Source organism: Buteo buteo, chromosome 4 (assembly GCF_964188355.1).
Source record: "Buteo buteo chromosome 4, bButBut1.hap1.1, whole genome shotgun sequence".
NCBI lineage: Eukaryota > Metazoa > Chordata > Aves > Accipitriformes > Accipitridae > Buteo > Buteo buteo.
In genome coordinates, this window is record NC_134174.1 from 68210559 (window position 1) to 68228241 (window position 17683).

The 17683-nt window shown below is 39.4% G+C and overlaps 1 protein-coding gene across 1 annotated transcript in view; it reads left to right on the top strand.

Moving 5' to 3' along the window:
* Positions 1 to 17683, top strand: part of MGMT (O-6-methylguanine-DNA methyltransferase) — a 168806-nt gene that overhangs the window by 17818 nt on the left and 133305 nt on the right. The window contains exon 4 of the mRNA XM_075026622.1: positions 4242 to 4381. Coding sequence (XP_074882723.1) covers positions 4242 to 4381 — 140 coding nt within the window. The remainder of the gene's footprint in view (positions 1 to 4241; positions 4382 to 17683) is intronic.

A 17683-nucleotide genomic window follows, 5' to 3' on the forward strand; every position in this document is an offset into this window, starting at 1 on the left:
CACCACCCTGATTAATGCACTTGGACTTTCTTGGTTTAAAAAAATAAAATTGCAGTATGGGCAAAGACACTTTAGGTTTAGCAGTTGAATGTTATTTTTGCCTTGATTCTCAGAAATAGTCAAGTAAAAAAAATGAGGACTTCCATTTGATGTTCAGCCACATGCTATAGCCTAATGGAAATACCCTGTTAAATCAGATGCAGGTGGTGGCAGAGGGGATTATCATTAATATTTTGATATGGCGTGGTAGGTTTATATTGTTGCTGAAGCAGAGTGAAGGAAATGGAAAACCCTGTAGAGAGAGATCCATCAGAGATAGGGCTCTGGCTCCTTCCTGATGGGAAGGATTCATGTGTTCAATAATACTGAAGGGAAAATGCATGAGAAGGTGGCATCTTTGGTCTCTTTGACCACAGCCTTCTGCAGAACTTCTGTTAAGACAATTTCTGATGTCCTGAGGTCTGAACACTTGGGGTGGGTACAAACACATCCACAGGCAGTACTGTTGCATTTTTTCCAGTGGAAATCTGCAGTCTCTAGGGTTTTAACATGTACAGATGCACTGTGAAATCTTTGAGGAGAACACAGGAAAAGTTGGAAGCGATGTTCATGAAATTATTTTGCATTCTTTCTCCCCTTCAATTCAGTAACAGTGATTTGGGGCATGGTGCTGAAGCGCAGGAAATACCGTGAGGTTTGCTCTCTTCACTTGTCTTCTGGAAAATACAAACCTCTTGGGAGAACATGAAGCATGGAAACAATTTGCTATGGATTTTCTTGAACCTTGTTGATCCTCAAGATTTCTCTGCATTTTTTATTTATGCATTCTCCATTATGGATATGAATTGGATTCTAGGATCTCAGACCAAACAATGGAATTTTTGGGGGGGGGTGTAGGAGCAGTAGAACATAGAAAGTAATTTTGAATTATTTACTGTAATGTGAAAGACCATTAATGCAAATTTAAATAAAATCTGTATTTAATCAAATGGGAGGTATGTTTCAGTACTGAAAACCTTGGCTGCAGCAAGGCTGTTAAACTGAATTACATTGGAAAGCATAAGAGGTTAAGATCCTTATATGCAAGTCATCAAGCTAATGTTGGCTTTTGGGTTCACGGCACCTTGTTTAGGAGATAAAACTCGCTGCTGTTGTGCATCCTTAGCATCTGAACCCTAGGAAAGCAATTTGAGCGGCACATCTCTCTTTCCTAGTGGTGTTCAGTGGAGTTGATGTGTAATTGAGGGGACCTTCGCCCTTCGGAGGAGTGTGGTGCCACCGAGGCACGTGCTGTTGCAAAGTCATGGGAGCATGCCTGGAAAATGAGGCTCCTCTGTACAGGACATTAACTCATAAATCATGCTAATATTCTTACTGATAAATCTTCCACTGTGAAAACCTTTTGATTCTCATCTATTATTAATGCCAAAAAGGACTTAATTCCATTGGCTAACAACAGTCTTCCAATTTTCTATAGAGCATTTAGCAGTCTAGTGAGATGCAGGCTTACATATGCTCCACCTACATTTTTATTTCTGTAGCAAGACTCACAGAGGATGGCAGGAGAAGTTTCCTCTGTACAAGTCCTATTTTCCTACTTAATGAATATCAACATTATGAGAGATTTTGACACAGATTTGTAGGAAGGAAGAGTGAAGGTGGAGTTTGTGCAGTACCTGATCAAAATTCCTCAAATGGTTCATTTACGTAAGCTGGAGAAAAAAGGCAGAAGGCAGTTTATTTGGATTTATTAGATTTTTGCTTTAAGCTGCCATTCATTTCTAGTTCACAGCTTCAACAAGGGCACTGTGGGGAAGATGGTGTTGAGCAAATTGTGCCTGCGTTGGAAGGATATGGGCAGGATCAGGTTTTCAGTGTTCACCAGTCTGCAGTAAGTGATGTCTAAGCATTTGGTCATTTCAGCTGGGCAAGTTTAAAGGCTGTTTACTTGCATCTGAAAACTGTTGCAACTTAAATCTTGAATAAAATTTCACTTTATTTTGAAATAGCATTGCCTGCAGGAACATATTGTTACCTCAGTCTTCTCTGGCTCATCTCAGTAGCTGTAGGTAAATAGTGAAAAGGCACATTAGTGTCTGGGCAGAGGGTAGCGAGCATTGTACATCTGTATGGTGACCTTCGTCTCTGAGGCTCCCAACCCAATCGCATATGTATGTGGATATATGTCATGCAGTTTCATTCTTTTATAAAAATAAACCTAAATATTGCTGCCCAATGCTTATGATAAACAAGACTGAAAATACTAGTTGTACTCACTCAAGGTTTTCATCTATAAAGCTTAGTTCAACTTGGTGTGAACTCATAGGGTTATTTATAGTTTTCTGTTACTCGCTGCATCCTGTGTTTTGTTATGATGAAAAAGCTGTCCTCTTATCACTAAGTTGTTATATTCATGGAGTACATGGTATGAGGTTCAGTGCATCTAGTTTAGGGCTGTCACAAATAAAAATGAAGAATGTATACTGGTTTTCCACATATGTAAACTTTTATGTTTTACTAAGATGTCTGCAGTGAGGTGCTGCTCCAAAAAAAGTTCACCCGTGTCCTCTCCTTGAAGAGGGAGAAGGAACAAGGAAAAAGATGGTTGAAAAGGAGAGTTTCTTTGTAACACCAGCAAACATTTGATTATTTAGCAAAAAGCTGATTTGGATTGCAGTCAAGCTAAATAAACCACTAGAAACCTGCAGTTCAAGCCCAGCACATTGCACAGAACTTCTCTAAGCTGAGTAACTTTGCACTGGTTGCTGTGTGTCTGTAACTGAGGAATTGCTTAAGTGCTTCCCAAAATTCAGAGGTTTAGGTTTACTTTTGCCCTGGTAGGCAAAAATGTCTACTTGTTTGGGGTTTTTTTAATCCTTACTTCACACTGATTATATTACTTGCAGATGTGACTTCATTATGTAGCACTTAATAATGGGATTTAAAAAGAAATTCTTTTACTTTGAAAAAATAAATTTTGTATAGCTGCAAGCAGTGGTCAGCTGTAAGTTGTCATGCATAGATTTTTCCTGTCTCCTGATGCACCCCTAGTCTGTTGTTGTGCTCTTCAATCAGTTTCCCACTTTCTTAATCCCTTCTGCATTTCATCTGATACTTCTTTGGGCTTTCAGCATCATCCCCCTTGCTGTAGGCAGACACAGGTGTCGTAGGTGGGGTGGACTTCAGAGAGCTTTGGGGTAGACTGTGAACTTGGGTAAATACTGGGAAAATAAGTTTGTGCAGTTGTCTGTGGAGACTGTTGGTTCTGAATATTGCAGTAACAAGCAAATTTTTCAGGTGTAAAGCAAACTGCAAGGTAGCTGTATGGTCTGAGTACTTGAAAAAAACCCCAAGAAACCTTGTTGGTCTCTCAATATAACCGGGAGGTTTGTTGATTGAGTTAGCTTGTGCTGCCTTACAATTTCTTGGGTTTCTTTGTTCTGTTCACTTTTTTTGTCTAGTTTCACTTGAATTTAGCTCTTTGGAGCAAAGGGGTTTTTTTGTCCTGGTTGTACAGCGCCAATGGTGATGTGGTCGGAACCTATGGTTTGGTGTCTGGGTGACTGCAGTGGACATACTTGTGGTGTTCTGCCCTGTTTCTCTCCTAATGATTGTACAAAGCAAACTGTAAATACAGCCCAAACATCTACTGAGTCACACTGGGTTTTTTAGCCAAGATGAATTTGACAAGTATGTTATTGTTGGTCTTGTACAATATTGAGAAATGCTTGGCATCTGTTTCCAGCTACATCCTATCAGTAATTGTAAAACCAGACTAGTAACAATGGGAATAAAAAAATGTTTCTTTTACTAAGGAATGATTGATTTTTTTATATATTTTTCCAGCAGACACATTCTATTTGTGTTCCAGGAGTTATTTGTATAACACTGCTGCTCTAAACCAGTGAATATACTTTGTTGTCACAGTAATCCTTTTGAAATCACAACACATTGAATATTAGCTGATAAACCAACCATGAAACTGCTATTACTTGGGATTTTTACAAAAGTCACTGTTCTGCTAGTTAACTGGTTTTTGAGACTTTGATTTAGATGCTGACTTAGGATGGATCATTTTACATTGGAGTTTTGAAAGTAAAAGTCATAGTTGAGGAAACTTGAAATATGCTGTTTTCTTGCCTTTTTTAAAATTACTTTTGAAAACTACTCAAAATATCTTGAGAAGAATGGTCCTTGGTGAGAATGCATGCAATTAAAGAGGAGTTTGTTTTCATGAACAGGTGTCTTCCAAAGAGGGAGAATCTCAGTGCGAGGAGAAACATGCGGTTCTGCTTAGTCCTGTGGGAAAACTCCAGATATCTGGGTGTGAAACAGGCTTACATGAAATAAAACTTCCAAAAATGAGCGTGCTGCCAAGTGGGTAAGTTCATGTCCTATTGATCCTAGGTTTATGTATGTGGTAAAGGAAAGAGATTGCGCAGAGGATCTAAGACACGACTATGCGTGCTTGTTTTTACTAGCCATACTGGGAACACGGTACTTGATCTTTTGAGAGGCAAAACGAGCCTCCAGTACCTTTAAGAAGTGGCAGCTCCAAAATGTGTGTCTCTGCTGCATCAATTTAATATTAACCAAGAAATGTTCTAAAATAAAAGTATTTTTAACACAGGTTTTGAAAGTACATCCTGCACCCTAATTCTGGGGACATATGTGAATCTGTCACTGAGGATTAAGACCTTCATGCATATTTTGCAAATTTTGCAGGCCTGTATCTAGATATGTGTTCCAACAGGCAGAACCCTAGTATTGAATAATTGCTTTAATTACTGCATACTACTTGAGAGCTTTGGTTGGTTTTGCCTATCTGTAATGTCTTCTGGAGTTCAGAACAGACGATATACATGGCAGTGGAGATGATGTCCCAAATATAGAACTGATTGAAGAGGTATTAGTATATTTTACTGTTGAATATAAGTGCTGTTCGATGTGCTAAAGTGCATCTGTCCTGTTCAGATCATTGGTTTGCTTTTCCCTTATTTGTGAGGAAATGCTGAGTGACATTTTTAGAAGAAACACTGAATTCTTTCAAAACTACTAGATGCCATATTTCTTTGCCAAATTCCTCTGCCAAAATGAATGCTACTTATTAAGGTTGGTCTGTCTCTTCAATGGTTTTTGGTAATAAAATCGCAGCCTTTGCCACAGTCCATGACAGCAGAGCGTTTCCTGACAAGACTCAACCAGGTTTGGCTTCCTTCTCTTCATGGTGTTTTTTGTTCCCCTGCTTTTCACTTCTGAAATTCTTCACGGATTTGTGGGGTTTCCCCTTTTGTGTTTTCTTATTATCCTTGTAATTTAAGTGTGTGTAAAATTAATCAGGAATATGAAGCGTGATGTGTATTCTGGTTTGAAATATGTTTTTGCCTCTAATACGAAAACTCTCAAGCCTCTAGATTTGACAGTTTTGCCAACTCCAGTGATATGGAAATAAGTACTTCAGTTTCTTCATATGCTGATTTAAGTACTGGATTTCTGCTGATGAGGAATGCAAATAAAGCAGTATTTAGGATAAGGCTGAAGCTTGCCTTTGCTCTAGAGCAGTGTCTGCCTGAAGAACAACTAAGCAGATGAGGACTCTTCAACCTTGAGAAGAGGAAATGTCAGTGAGTGGGTGGAAGTATAGTAAGAAAAAGGTCTGTGGGCTCTCGAAGCTAATGAATACGAGAAATTGCTTGTTCTTTATAATGCTAGACATAAAATGAATTGCATGAAAATAAAAGCTGAAGACAAAAAACAGTTGTGAAGTTGTGGGTACTAAAAAATACAGGCTCATAGTGAAATGGCAGATTATTGGAAGGAAATAATTACAGGCTCTTAATTAGTAGAGACCAAAAAGGTGAATGGGGAGGTGTTGTTATACTGGGTGTGTTTGTGTAGCAGTCCTGGAGAGGTAAGAGCAAGGGTCTGTGTTTGGCTTATCTTTAATGTTGAGGTTTCGAATGTTTCATTGATGGCTTGCCTTTTCTATTTGAACAAAATTTTTAGGGACAGTAAATACTTTCAGAGCAAGTGGTGGTGGGGAGGCAGGGTAGAGAAATCGATCTTTCAGGCACACAGACCTTTTTCCAGGAAGTGACTCATGTGTCCCCAAAAGCTCTGAGTACTTTGTTCCTCACCTCTGCTTGCACAAATGAAAGATGCTGCTACTCGCAAACTGTGGGTCACCCCCCTCCTTGAGGGAGCCTAGCTGCGAGGCAAGGTCTGTCCTGTTTGTAAGGACAGCTCGTTTATGGGGGCTGCCATTTACTTGTGTACCATGGCCAGGTTGGCTGTTTGAAGAAAGATCTCATGATCTTGTTCTTCAGGCAGACATCAGGCAGTCTAGATCCTTTTCCAGATTCTTAATTTTTATCTGATCTTGGTCTTTCAGTTTTCTCAGTGGTGAGCTAACTTAATTTCCCAGCCTCACAGAGGTGTTGAGGCTTTAGTGGCATCTTGATAACACTTAACTTAGCAGATTGCATGATTTATATGCAAAAATTGTTATATTATAGGTGGAATATTACTCAAGAGTGTTTCAGAAGTTAATGGTAAGCAGAATATTCTTACAATTACTTTAAGAATTTAAATCTGAAAAAGAGGTGGAAGGTGGGACTTGCTTTTGTCTTTACTGATGATAAAGTTCTAAAAATTTTAAAGCCATCTGTAAATGTTTGTGCTGAAGTATAACATTTAATCTCTTCTACTCATCGCTAGTGAATAGTTGTTAAATCTGGCCTCATTATTTTCGACAGAATAAAATAAAAACAAAACAGTGCCCAGTGTTTCTCCTAACTGGCTAATAAACACTATGGTAAGAACACTGGGTAGAAAAAAAAACATAAGAAACATAAAAATTGATTTTAATGGACCCCTGTCAGAGAGAACCATAATGAGCGCAAGTCTAGTAATAAATATTGGTATTCTGCTCCATGGTGCTTGGGACTTTTCATGTAGAATTGCATGTAACAATCAACATAGATTTTAGTTTTTTTAACAACAAAAATAAGTAAACCTTTGAAATATATAAATGCGTAAGACTTGCAATCATCAGACAAACCTGCTAGTTGCAGAAAAATCTGATAAGAGTGCCTGCTTAATGGCATAATCGGTTTGTGGAAATCTTGCTTTATTTTACAGCTTGTAAAATGCTGTGCAATTAATCACCTGAGATTACAACCTATTCCGTGATGGCTCTCCTTAAAACTTAAGAACACAGACTATAATGTAGACTAAAAGGAGAAGCAACAAAGTAAAATTCAGTTTTCGGTATGCTTGAAAGAAATTGATCTATTAATGAGATTAAACTAATTGTAATAACCTAAGGTTATTCTTCTCCTTGTGAAGCTGGTAGAGTTTAGAAGTCAAGACATGTCACAGTGTAATGGTTTCTGTTTGGAAAGGAGGAACTATTATTCAAGCTTTTTAAATGTATGTGTATATATACATAAAATAAAACTTCATCTATATATATGAGGAATTTCAGCTAAATATGATTGTGAAAGTTTTAATTTACTGAATGCTAACTAAGATTGTTTCTAACCATTTTGCAATCTAAGTGCAGTGCTAACAATTGGCTAACTTAAATCAGTAACTTGAAATCACCTATTTCTGGTTTAGTATTTAAATTGTGGATTGACTTGTTCATTTGTCATTCAAGTTGGCATTGTCAATTAATAAAGTGCTGAAGTTAGGGCCAGAATAGATGATATCCATATCAGATTAGCTTTGGAATAATCAAATTCTGTGTTTGATACCCATATGCTATACGATGGAGGCTGCAGTAGTTTTAACCTATGCGCAGCATTATAAGGAGGTGCACACACTGGGCTCACAAGCTGTTTCAAGATCTGTACGTTGGGTTTTCTGAAACAATTGGTGTGTATTTCTTCAGGGCTGTAAAGTGGGGCAAAAAGTATATTGAAGATGAAGCTTGAATTTATAAGTTTGTCTAAGAACTCCAGCTTCACAGTTCATATTTTCAAAAAAAGAACTAAAGGTGTATATATATAGAGAGAGAGGGTATATATATTTTACTACTGTATCAGCCATTGTAGTTTTGCTTTCAGTGTATACAAGTATAGCCTTGATCAAAACTAAGGCTTCTCTTTCGTCCAGTATTCCTGCCTGAAATATTGCAAGTTAACTCTGTTTGCTCACGTCCAAAAGAAAAACACTTTTTTTACTGCTATTTTCCTTCTGAGTGTCTTTAGCAGCTTTGAAGTTTCGGAATTAGTTTTCTTTGTTATTTCGCTGTCATCTGTGGTGTTCCCACCCTGGGACAACTCTGTTTTGAGAAGCCTTGTCTTACTCCTGAGCTGGAGGGGTAAATTATCCACATGGTGAGTAGGGAGTCACACTTGTGACTTCTGTTAACAGTAACAGAAACCATGCTTGTATTTTCCTGTGCTAAATATTTACAGCAGAAGATACTTTGGAAACATGGGGATGTTGACTTGGCAGTTGGGATGGCAGCAGGGAACAGTTTTTCCCTGTGTTGCAAAAATCCAAATTCGCTCAGGAATTCCCTTTTCCTTCAGGAAAATCGCTCCAGGGTTCCCATCTCCCTGCGCAGTCAGCGTGCAGCACGGGTTATGTAGCTAGCAGATGTTGCTAATGCAGTGAAATACGGTGGCAACTGGAGGATTTTAGTAAAAGAAAGGGCAGTAGTATAACATGCCTTGAGGTAAACTGAAACGGCTTCCAGTGTGTGGTTGGAAAATCCTGTCCTGCTGGGCTCAGGGTCATGAACAGTGCAACTCATTGCTGCGTACTGATGAGCATGCATGTGAAATGAAAGTTAAATTTGCCTTCTGATTAGTGGGCACAGATTCCAGATTATGCTAATATTGACATCCACCGTGGGACTTAAGGATGCCACTGTGAGAAGTTGTTGACTTTTTTCCACTTAAAAGCTTAGCTGAGCTGGCTGGGGTCTGTCGCTGCCATCCTTGGATGGGCCCAGCGCTGGGGCAAAATGTGGATGATTTGGGGACAGCCACCCCCTCGCCGCTGGGCTCCTGCTCCTCCAGCCCGGGGGCTGCTGGGGCGCACAAGGCAATGTGTACAGGTGGTCTGCTCCCCCTCCATACACTCGGGGAACTGGGTGTTTGTCAGTATGGATGTGAACTTGAATTTGGGAGGCTGCAGAGGAGTTTTTGGCATTTTGTGCATGTTTCTGAGAACTGAGGTTGGGCTGGTTGACTTGCTTTGCCATTGCTTGAATGGTCAAAGTGTGCGTTTTCCTGGTGGTGTAGGAAGACCCTAGACTTCCCTTTACACTATTTTCAAAAGAGTGATACTTTTGGAAGCGGCGTGATCCTATCTGCCCTCTATATTTCTTGCAGGTTATTTGCAATTTTCTTTATAGTGTTTCATTTCCCTACACCTTACTGAGAGAGATCAGAGAAGGAGGAACAAGGAGCCACTTTGGCCATTCTTGTATTATTAATCTGCCTAAACCTTTTAAGGGTGAATCTGCAGTTCAAGAAGTTCGCCAGGGTTTCAGTCGCTCTCTCTCTGCCAGTTTAACATTATCAGAAACTCTCCAGAATCTCAGTTTAACCAGGTTTCCAGCTATTACAGATTCAAAGAAAGTCTCAAGTGTGTGAAAACGCAGCGGATGCAGCAGTGTATGGGAGTCTGATAAGAGCCTAGAACAATAACTTGGAGAGGTGTGAACCACTCGGTTCATCTCTGAGGTATTTAATCATAGCCAGTGATGATGGTTTAAATGTCAACTTTGCTAACTGTTTCATTCCTCATACTGTAAAATTTACTGTGAGTGATATCTCACTTTGATGCCACAAGTGGGAGGCATTTGGGAGAGTGCCACTCCTCCTATTTTTCCAATAAGCATCAGCCAAGGCTAAGAAACTTAGTGGAGCTCAGGGGCATACTAAAAAACGACTGAAGGAGGTAGGTATGCAACTACCCTGCTTAGCTGCTTTGAATAGATTTCTGGTTTACTGTGAACATCTGATGTGACTTACGTGAATAGAGGGTTATTGGCAATGTAGCTTGGAAGAGGTGCTGTTCTTCCCTGTTCAGTTCTTCCTTAAAATTATTGTTACAGTGGAGATTTTCTAATTAAAATGGTATGGGATAAAACCTGAATGAGACAAAGTATATATTTGCAGTGAAGAAGTTAATGGTTGTGGGATGATCTCTGAATGTAGAGTGGGAGCAGGGAGGGGAAAGGTGTCCTAGAGACCTGTTTGAAACTTAAGCTACTGGTAGCATACACTCTATAGACTCCAGGTCATTTGTTGCGGAAAGATGCGGTGTATCTGGTGGAACCAAACAACTGGGTTCTGTTCCTTCTGCAGAGCCCGACATTTCTGCCATCAAAGATGAGCAACTGTATAACCATTATTCTTGGATAAGTAAAGCTGTATTGCTGGTTATTTCAAAGACCAAGACCACTGTCCATATGGAGTCATCCTATGGTCTGCATGCAGGTTATAGACCTTATGAGTAATAGTGTTAATAAAATTCAACATCTCTCCAGTTTTTTGCAAATTGTGTTTATTTTAGGTTGGTTTTCTTAACAAGTGCTGTAGCAGTGTTTGTCTTCTGTAAGGTGGTATTCCTGCTCCCATAGGGGAAGATGTTAAAACACTGACTGACTGTGGACAAGTCCAGATGCATCACTTTCCTGCCAGCTAAAACAGAGCACTTTACTCGTGTAAATACTATAATCATCCAAGCTGATGGCACTTATCAATGATCAAAGTATGTTTTGCATGGCACTTTCCTTTTTTTATAGTTTAATGTATTTAATTACTGTTTACAGTGACTGGAAAATGGTTCATTAGATGGATCTTTTGTAGGCGTTAATATAAACAGATTAGGTTTGAGATACAGTCTGCATTTGATGCAAGTCTGAGCGTATTAAGTCCTTCGGTAGTGGCTGGGTGAAGGGCTTGGACTGCTCCACGTGTTCTTTGCTTCTGTAGTACCTTGTTCTCAAAAGCTTCCAAGTGTTACTTTAGCTGGCTCGCAGAGCACCTGGTCCTGCTGGGGTGATGCTTGTTCAATGTGTGGGGCAAAATCCATGCAGAATTTTAGATGTTTATTTCCCTTGAAAATGGAGGGAATGCTGTGCATGTGAGGCAGTGCAGCAGTACACATGTGGTCTGGGCTTTAGACTGCTTCTCTTGCGTTTTATCCCCTCACAATCCTGACAATGCTGATTTTCATATTGATGAGTAAACTGAAAGCGTGTTTTGGGTGCCTATGTAGAACAGTCACCAAAAGGAGAAGGTCAGTCTTACACATATTTCTCTTTCTAAGCCTTTTATTTCTGAGTATCTTTTAACTTGTGGCACTAAGCTCTCACAAATATTGTTGAGTTTTCTGCCACTTGTCTTGGAAACAAAACATGCAGATGCCTGGGTAATGGGAAGATGATGTTTGTTACTTCAAATTACTACAAAATAACAGGAAGGTGGTATATTTAAAAAAAAAAAAGGAAAGAAAGAAAAAAAGAAATATTACCTTCTCTGGTAGAAGTGTCTACAAATATCCAGGCATCAATCTTTATTTCAGCAGATTCAATGGATGTGGCAGGAAGAGTTATTATATAGCATAGTCCTCCTTTTATTAAAAATAAACTGGGCTAGGTTTTTTCATAGTTTCTTGTGGAGATGCTACAGATTGTTTATGCTGCATCAAGATAAGAAAACTTTTTATTGGAAATAGTCTTTCAAAAACTTAAACTCTAAAAACATGTGGAAAGTTTAGATTTTGTCAAAGCCTTACACATAGTACAGCTCAAATATGTAGTTTCGTATGTTTTTAGAAATGGTTTGCTGGAGAAGTTTTACTGTAAGGTGTGGATGGTGGATTTTATTTTGCATGATTGGCAAAACCCACATTCCTCTCTCACTTAAACTGAAGTGAATCTTGAGCAACTCCACTCTAATCAATACTATACTTTAGATGTGTTATTTTTCCTGACAGCACTGCTGCATTTCTATTCATCTGTCAAAGGCAGTATTACAAGATTCAAATAGGAGTGGTTTTTGCAATTCTTCAGTTGCATTTTTGTCCAGAAATCTAAGCAGAGAAGCCTTTGAGGGATCTCTGTGGAAAACAAACAAAAACAACAACAAAAAAAACCCAAACCAAAACCAACCAAACAAAAAACTCACAACATAAAAATGCAGGTTTCTGTTGGGCAGTTATTCATGGTACTAATCTGATGTTTTAAACCTTTTAATGTTAACGTAGACAATGCCATGTCAAAATGCTAAAAGCCCTACTTCAGTGTGCAGAAGAGCAAAAAGCTTTGGTGCTCGACTGGTGTGTTTGTAAACCTCGATGGTTGGCCAAGACTTCTAAAGCAAGAAATGTTATAACAACCCAGTGATCGCATTTTACAGTGGTGATATTTTAAAATGGCAAAATAACAACAAACTGTATTAGATAATATAACTTGTGCAGACACCCACTTGAAAATACCACAAATATGATGGGTTTATTTCTAGTGCAGAAGATGTAGAGCTGTAATAGTGCTGAAAAATAATTTCGCCAAAGAGGAGTGTGAGAATTTGTCTATGCAGCATCATTTCTTCAACAAATTTCTTAGGAAAGAAATCTTTTCCTGACACCCTGCCCTATACTATGCCACAGATACTATGCCTGGTGTATCTTTACTAACTCTTCTGTAATTCAGGCCATGAGTGGAACCTTTCCACTTCTCGTGCCAGAGGTAGATTAATGCAGTGGAGCGTTTTTCCATTGCAAATCCTTGTTATAAAATGGGAAAATGGGCTACATAATGACATGGATTATGTTTCTATTACGTGCCAGAATTAGTGGGTATTCTTAAATATTGCAACTCTTCATCTTGGTTTTCTTCCCAGGTTTCTCTGGTCTTCCAGAAAAAATCTAGATACGTAGACAGATAATGCTGAGAATAATTTAAGGCCCCAGAGCTGTTTTGAGATTAGACAGTGGGGTGTAAGTACAGATGCCCATCTGGTTAATAGGAACCCTTCTTGCAGCTCTCCCTAAGTGAGAGAATTGAATTACGAGAAGTGTTTTGCTGAGAAGTGTCTGTGACATCTACCTGAAGAGCCTTGACTATGCAAATGCTATGATCAGAACAATGTACGGTGTCTGAGAAATACCACGATTGTTTGGGTTTATCTGCTGTTGGGTGGCTTTGCCCAGCTCTAGCTGGAGGTGGAAGCTGCAGTAGCTGGTCTCATGCATTTCCAGTAAAATTCACAAAGATCACATACTACCAATGCTGGTGCTAATTATAGCTGTTCTTAAAATGCCTACCTTAATTCCTTCTATAAAAGGAATTTAAGACTTGGTAGGACAAAGCACAGTAAATCATCCTGGAGTGCAGAGCTGTGAGGCAATATGTGTCCTTAACCCACATGCTGCTTCTGCAATAGCTCACCTTTGCAGTTATATTGATTTTCAGTTAAATGGCAAATGATCTTCAGAACACCATGCTGGAAGAGAAAGAGTTAAATTCTAAAACCTTATCCTGTAACTGTAAATGCCATTTTTCTTTCTTCACAAATGTAACCTTTTAACATTTATTTTTAGCTTTTACATTAATATATGTAAAAATATTAAAAGCTCTTGTATATTACATTAAAAACTTATGTCAGCTGCCCTGCTTTTTCCTATTTATTAAAACTTTTCAAGCAGTGAAAACATTTTACTTGTTAATGAGGGGAAGAAGGAAAATTAATGACATAGAGCTTGGATCTTCCAAGATGTCTCCTTTTAACCATGCAAAACCAGCTCTTTTTCCCACACTATGTAGTTTAATTTCTGTGTTAGGGTTCAGTAAGCAAATGCAAATAGATTTAATGATTTGCATCAGTAGATCACTTCTCAGTTTAATATCCTCTGATATTTTGGTCAAGGACTTTTTCTTTGGAAGGCTAGTGCTGTTTTGTAGAGTAAAAATATTAATAATGGTGGCATTGTTATGTTCAAGTAAAGCAAGGGAAATGTATAACTTATTCAAAAGCAGCATCTCATATTATCTTCTCACTAAGATCATGCAGTGGAAAAACTTATCCGGAAAAAGACACTTAAGAAATAATTGTGAATTGCTGATCATATTAAACATTTAGTACTGGTTTCCATATCACATCTCATCTTATTCTCATTTTGCATCAGAGTTTTAAAATTCTGATCAGTAGTGCTCCTAGCAGTGATGTGAAGTACCTTGCCCTGGGATGCAGCAGCGGCTGCTTTGTGGTGGCTGGTGCTACATCAGCCAGGAAGGCTGAAGAGTCCATCGGGGCACTGCTGTATATTCCAGACCTCAGGCTTCTTCCAAAAGCCTCGAGCTTCTGGTTTTAACTTTTGCTGTCAGTATCTCTGGGTACAGAGCCGTTCCTAGAAACATGGTGACTTAAACTCCATATGCTTTCTGATGGTTAAATCTAAGTGTCTAACTTATGTAGGCTCAAGTCCGAGTTCCACTGAAATCTGGGAACTGTTGCTTCAATGGGAGGGACCGAGTGGTCCCATGTAGTTCCTATAAATATTTCTGAAAGTTTTAAAGTCTTAAGTGTGTGATAAGCAGTTAGCAAAAAGCATCAATTAATAGGCAGCAACTGGGCTCCTCCATGCCACTGGCATTATGTGCTAGAGGCCACCAAGAGTGGGGTGGGAGTTTGCTATGAACAATGGGAGCCACCTTTAAACAACTGGAGTCAGTCTCCAGATCACAGACCCCTGTTCTCATGAGGGACTTCTGCCTCCCTGGTATCTCCTGAAAAGGCAACATGGTTGGATTCAAGCTCAGGATGCTTTCTGGAGGACATCAAGGGCACTCTGTTGATGCATGGCCCTGGATGGGTGAGCCAAGGATGGTGCACAGGGAGATCTGCTGCCCGCTACTGAGGAAGAGTCTGGGGATGTGGGCTTGGTGGCAGCTTTGGCTGGACTGTGAGACACTGCTGCTGGATCCTCCAGGACTGGGGAAGGAGAGAAGCATTGTGCAGGCTCCGGGTTTTAGGAAAGCAAATTTTTGGGAAGCTGGTAGGTGGCCCCCCATGGGAGGGCAGCTGGGAAGTGCAGATGTTCAGGAAAGCTGTTGGACCCTCCAGGGCAGCATCCTTGTGCTCAAGAATGGTCCATCCCTGTACCTGGGGACACAGCTTGTCAGGAGACCACTTGGCAAGGCAGGGAGGGCAGGGAGGGCATGGAGGAGCTCCACTGCCAAAAGGTAGTGCCTGAGGGTGGGAAGGGACAAGATACAAAGGAAGACTTTGGAAACACTGCCCAGGCTTGTAGGGATGATGTCAAAGTGAAACCTCAGCTGGAATTAGGAATTGAAAGGAACATGAAAGGCAGTAAGAAGAGTTTCTGCTGCTGTGTTGGTGATCAAAGGTTGAGCAAGGAAAAGACGCAGCTCCTGCCTGCGTTGATCCGGCCCAACTGTGGGGACAGTTGGTCCCTCACCACCAGGTGCCAAGTGACAATGGACCCACGTAAGGAAGAGGCTCTTGCTGCCTCTGTCAGCCCAGCCTGGGGAGGATGGGTTGGACTGGAGCCCTCCTCGGGTCCCTTCTCACCAGGATTATCCTGGCAGCCTATGATTGCATTAAGATACCTTGGAACAAAAAAAAGTAAGAAAGAATGTTTACACAAAAAATGACTTGGAGCTTTGCTTTCAAAGATATGTTGTCCCCAAATCCTGGGAGCATTAACATACAACAGGCCAGCTTTGCAGTTCCTTTCTTAAAATCTGTAAAAGAAATGGATTTTAATCAGTGTGGTTTGTTTCCTATTAAATTAAAATGGAGTATGAAGCAACATATATGAGATGATCAGTGCCCAGGGCAGTGGAAGTCCACTTTTGGTCATGACAGATATTCACTTCAAAGTTGCTAAAGTAAATACAAGACTCAAAATGCACAGTATAGAAGCATGTCATGGGAGAGCAGTGCTGCATAAACAACATGTTTGTATAAGCAGGTTGTTCTAAAGATTCACATCAAGGGGTATTTCTTGGCTGATGATACATCAGTGTGTCTCATGGAAGTATGTAGAAGGGCAGAAACTGGGAACTATCACCGTCCCTTCTTCCGCTGGTTTGTGTGCGTAGCCTGCCTTGTGTGTTCTGTAATACCTTGGTTTAAACAAAATAATAAAACTTGCAACAGCGTAGTTATTCTGCTTGCTTTTTAAGAATTTATTTATAGAAATCCCTGGTATATTTTTTATGTACTTCACTTGACTAAGTTTAATGTTCTAGGAACAGAGGCCACCTTGCTATGTTTAGATTTTTTTTTTTGTGCTACTTCATTATGGTGTCACTTCATTTTTCTTGTTTAATAAAATGATAGTTTGGGAATATTTCTGTTTTGAATCTCTTCCAAATTCACAGCTTGTTTGGGATAAGCATAGGATAGAGGACCTTAATTCTTGTTCCATATTGGTTGCTATCACAGTTCCTTGAACTGTGCTGGATTTAATGAAATCACAGAAAGAAGTCAAAGGTAGCCTATTTTAATCTTGCAGACCTCCTTGCAAATCGAGCAAGAAGGAAATGTCAATCTAGTAGTGCCGAATAGGACTGCATCCTCCTCAGATTATTGAAAACGATCTTAGAAAATATTTGAGTTTTAAATTCATTGTCAAAGGAATTATCATCTCTTCACCAGGAAAAAATGCAAACTGTTCCATCTGTTCAGTGTTAGGATGGTTTCGTTGGTGTTATCAGTAGTTGCCTTCCTACATAGTCTTTAAATCTAACTTCCCAAATTCCTTAAAACAGTTAGTTATTCATTAAAGGATTAAATGAGAATAATTCCAAGGGCAGATATTTTGTAGATAGACCCCTAGCAGCCCATCTTAGAGATTCTGATTAAGTAGAAATAGCAGAGAACTAAGTTCCTATTGGCTTTTGAAGAATTTAAGGTTGTTTAGTGCATATAATCCTTCAAGTGATAAATACTCACAATTGCCTCACTGCTTATTAAAATGAGTGCTTGCTGGTGATGAAAGCTTTTCTTGATTGCTTCTAAACTTCTGAGTAAATGTATTATACCATAGACAGCAAATGTGAAATCCTGGTGATCAGCTAATCAAATTAGTTTTTGAACAGCTATCAATTTCTTTAGTTAATTTTGATATTTGAGGGGCTTACTGTTGTAGTCCACTAGTATGTAAATTGTTATTCATACTAATAGATTTTTTAAATGGTATTTTGTTTTCCTAAGGAAATTCATAATAGCATAGATTTATCTATGATGTAAGGTTTGTCTAGTGTGAAACAGGACTATTGTAGAGGACCTTTCTTCTCCTTGTGCTAGTTCAGAGCAAGAAGTAATGAGGTGAAGTTAAAAACTTTGTGCTTTATGTTACCAGTCAATTGTTTTCTTATCATTTGTTTTTCCTCTACTTCTCTATTGATGCATGTACCCTTGGTTTTGTCATTCCATAGTTAGGTTTTGCTTGTGTTCAGATGATGATGGTTAACATAGTTCCTCTGCGCATCCTGCTTCTAGCAATGCTTTACCAGTGTTATGCAGTCTTTGAGGGTGGATGAGTTTGTTGTTTCATGGGCACTGCAATGCAGGTGCGTATAGCACCGCCACTGATTTAAAATATACATACACATGCACACACATGGATATCTTATCCGGGAGGTGCTGAGCAGACACTGCCTAGCTTGGTGTCAGCTTGGCTCCTG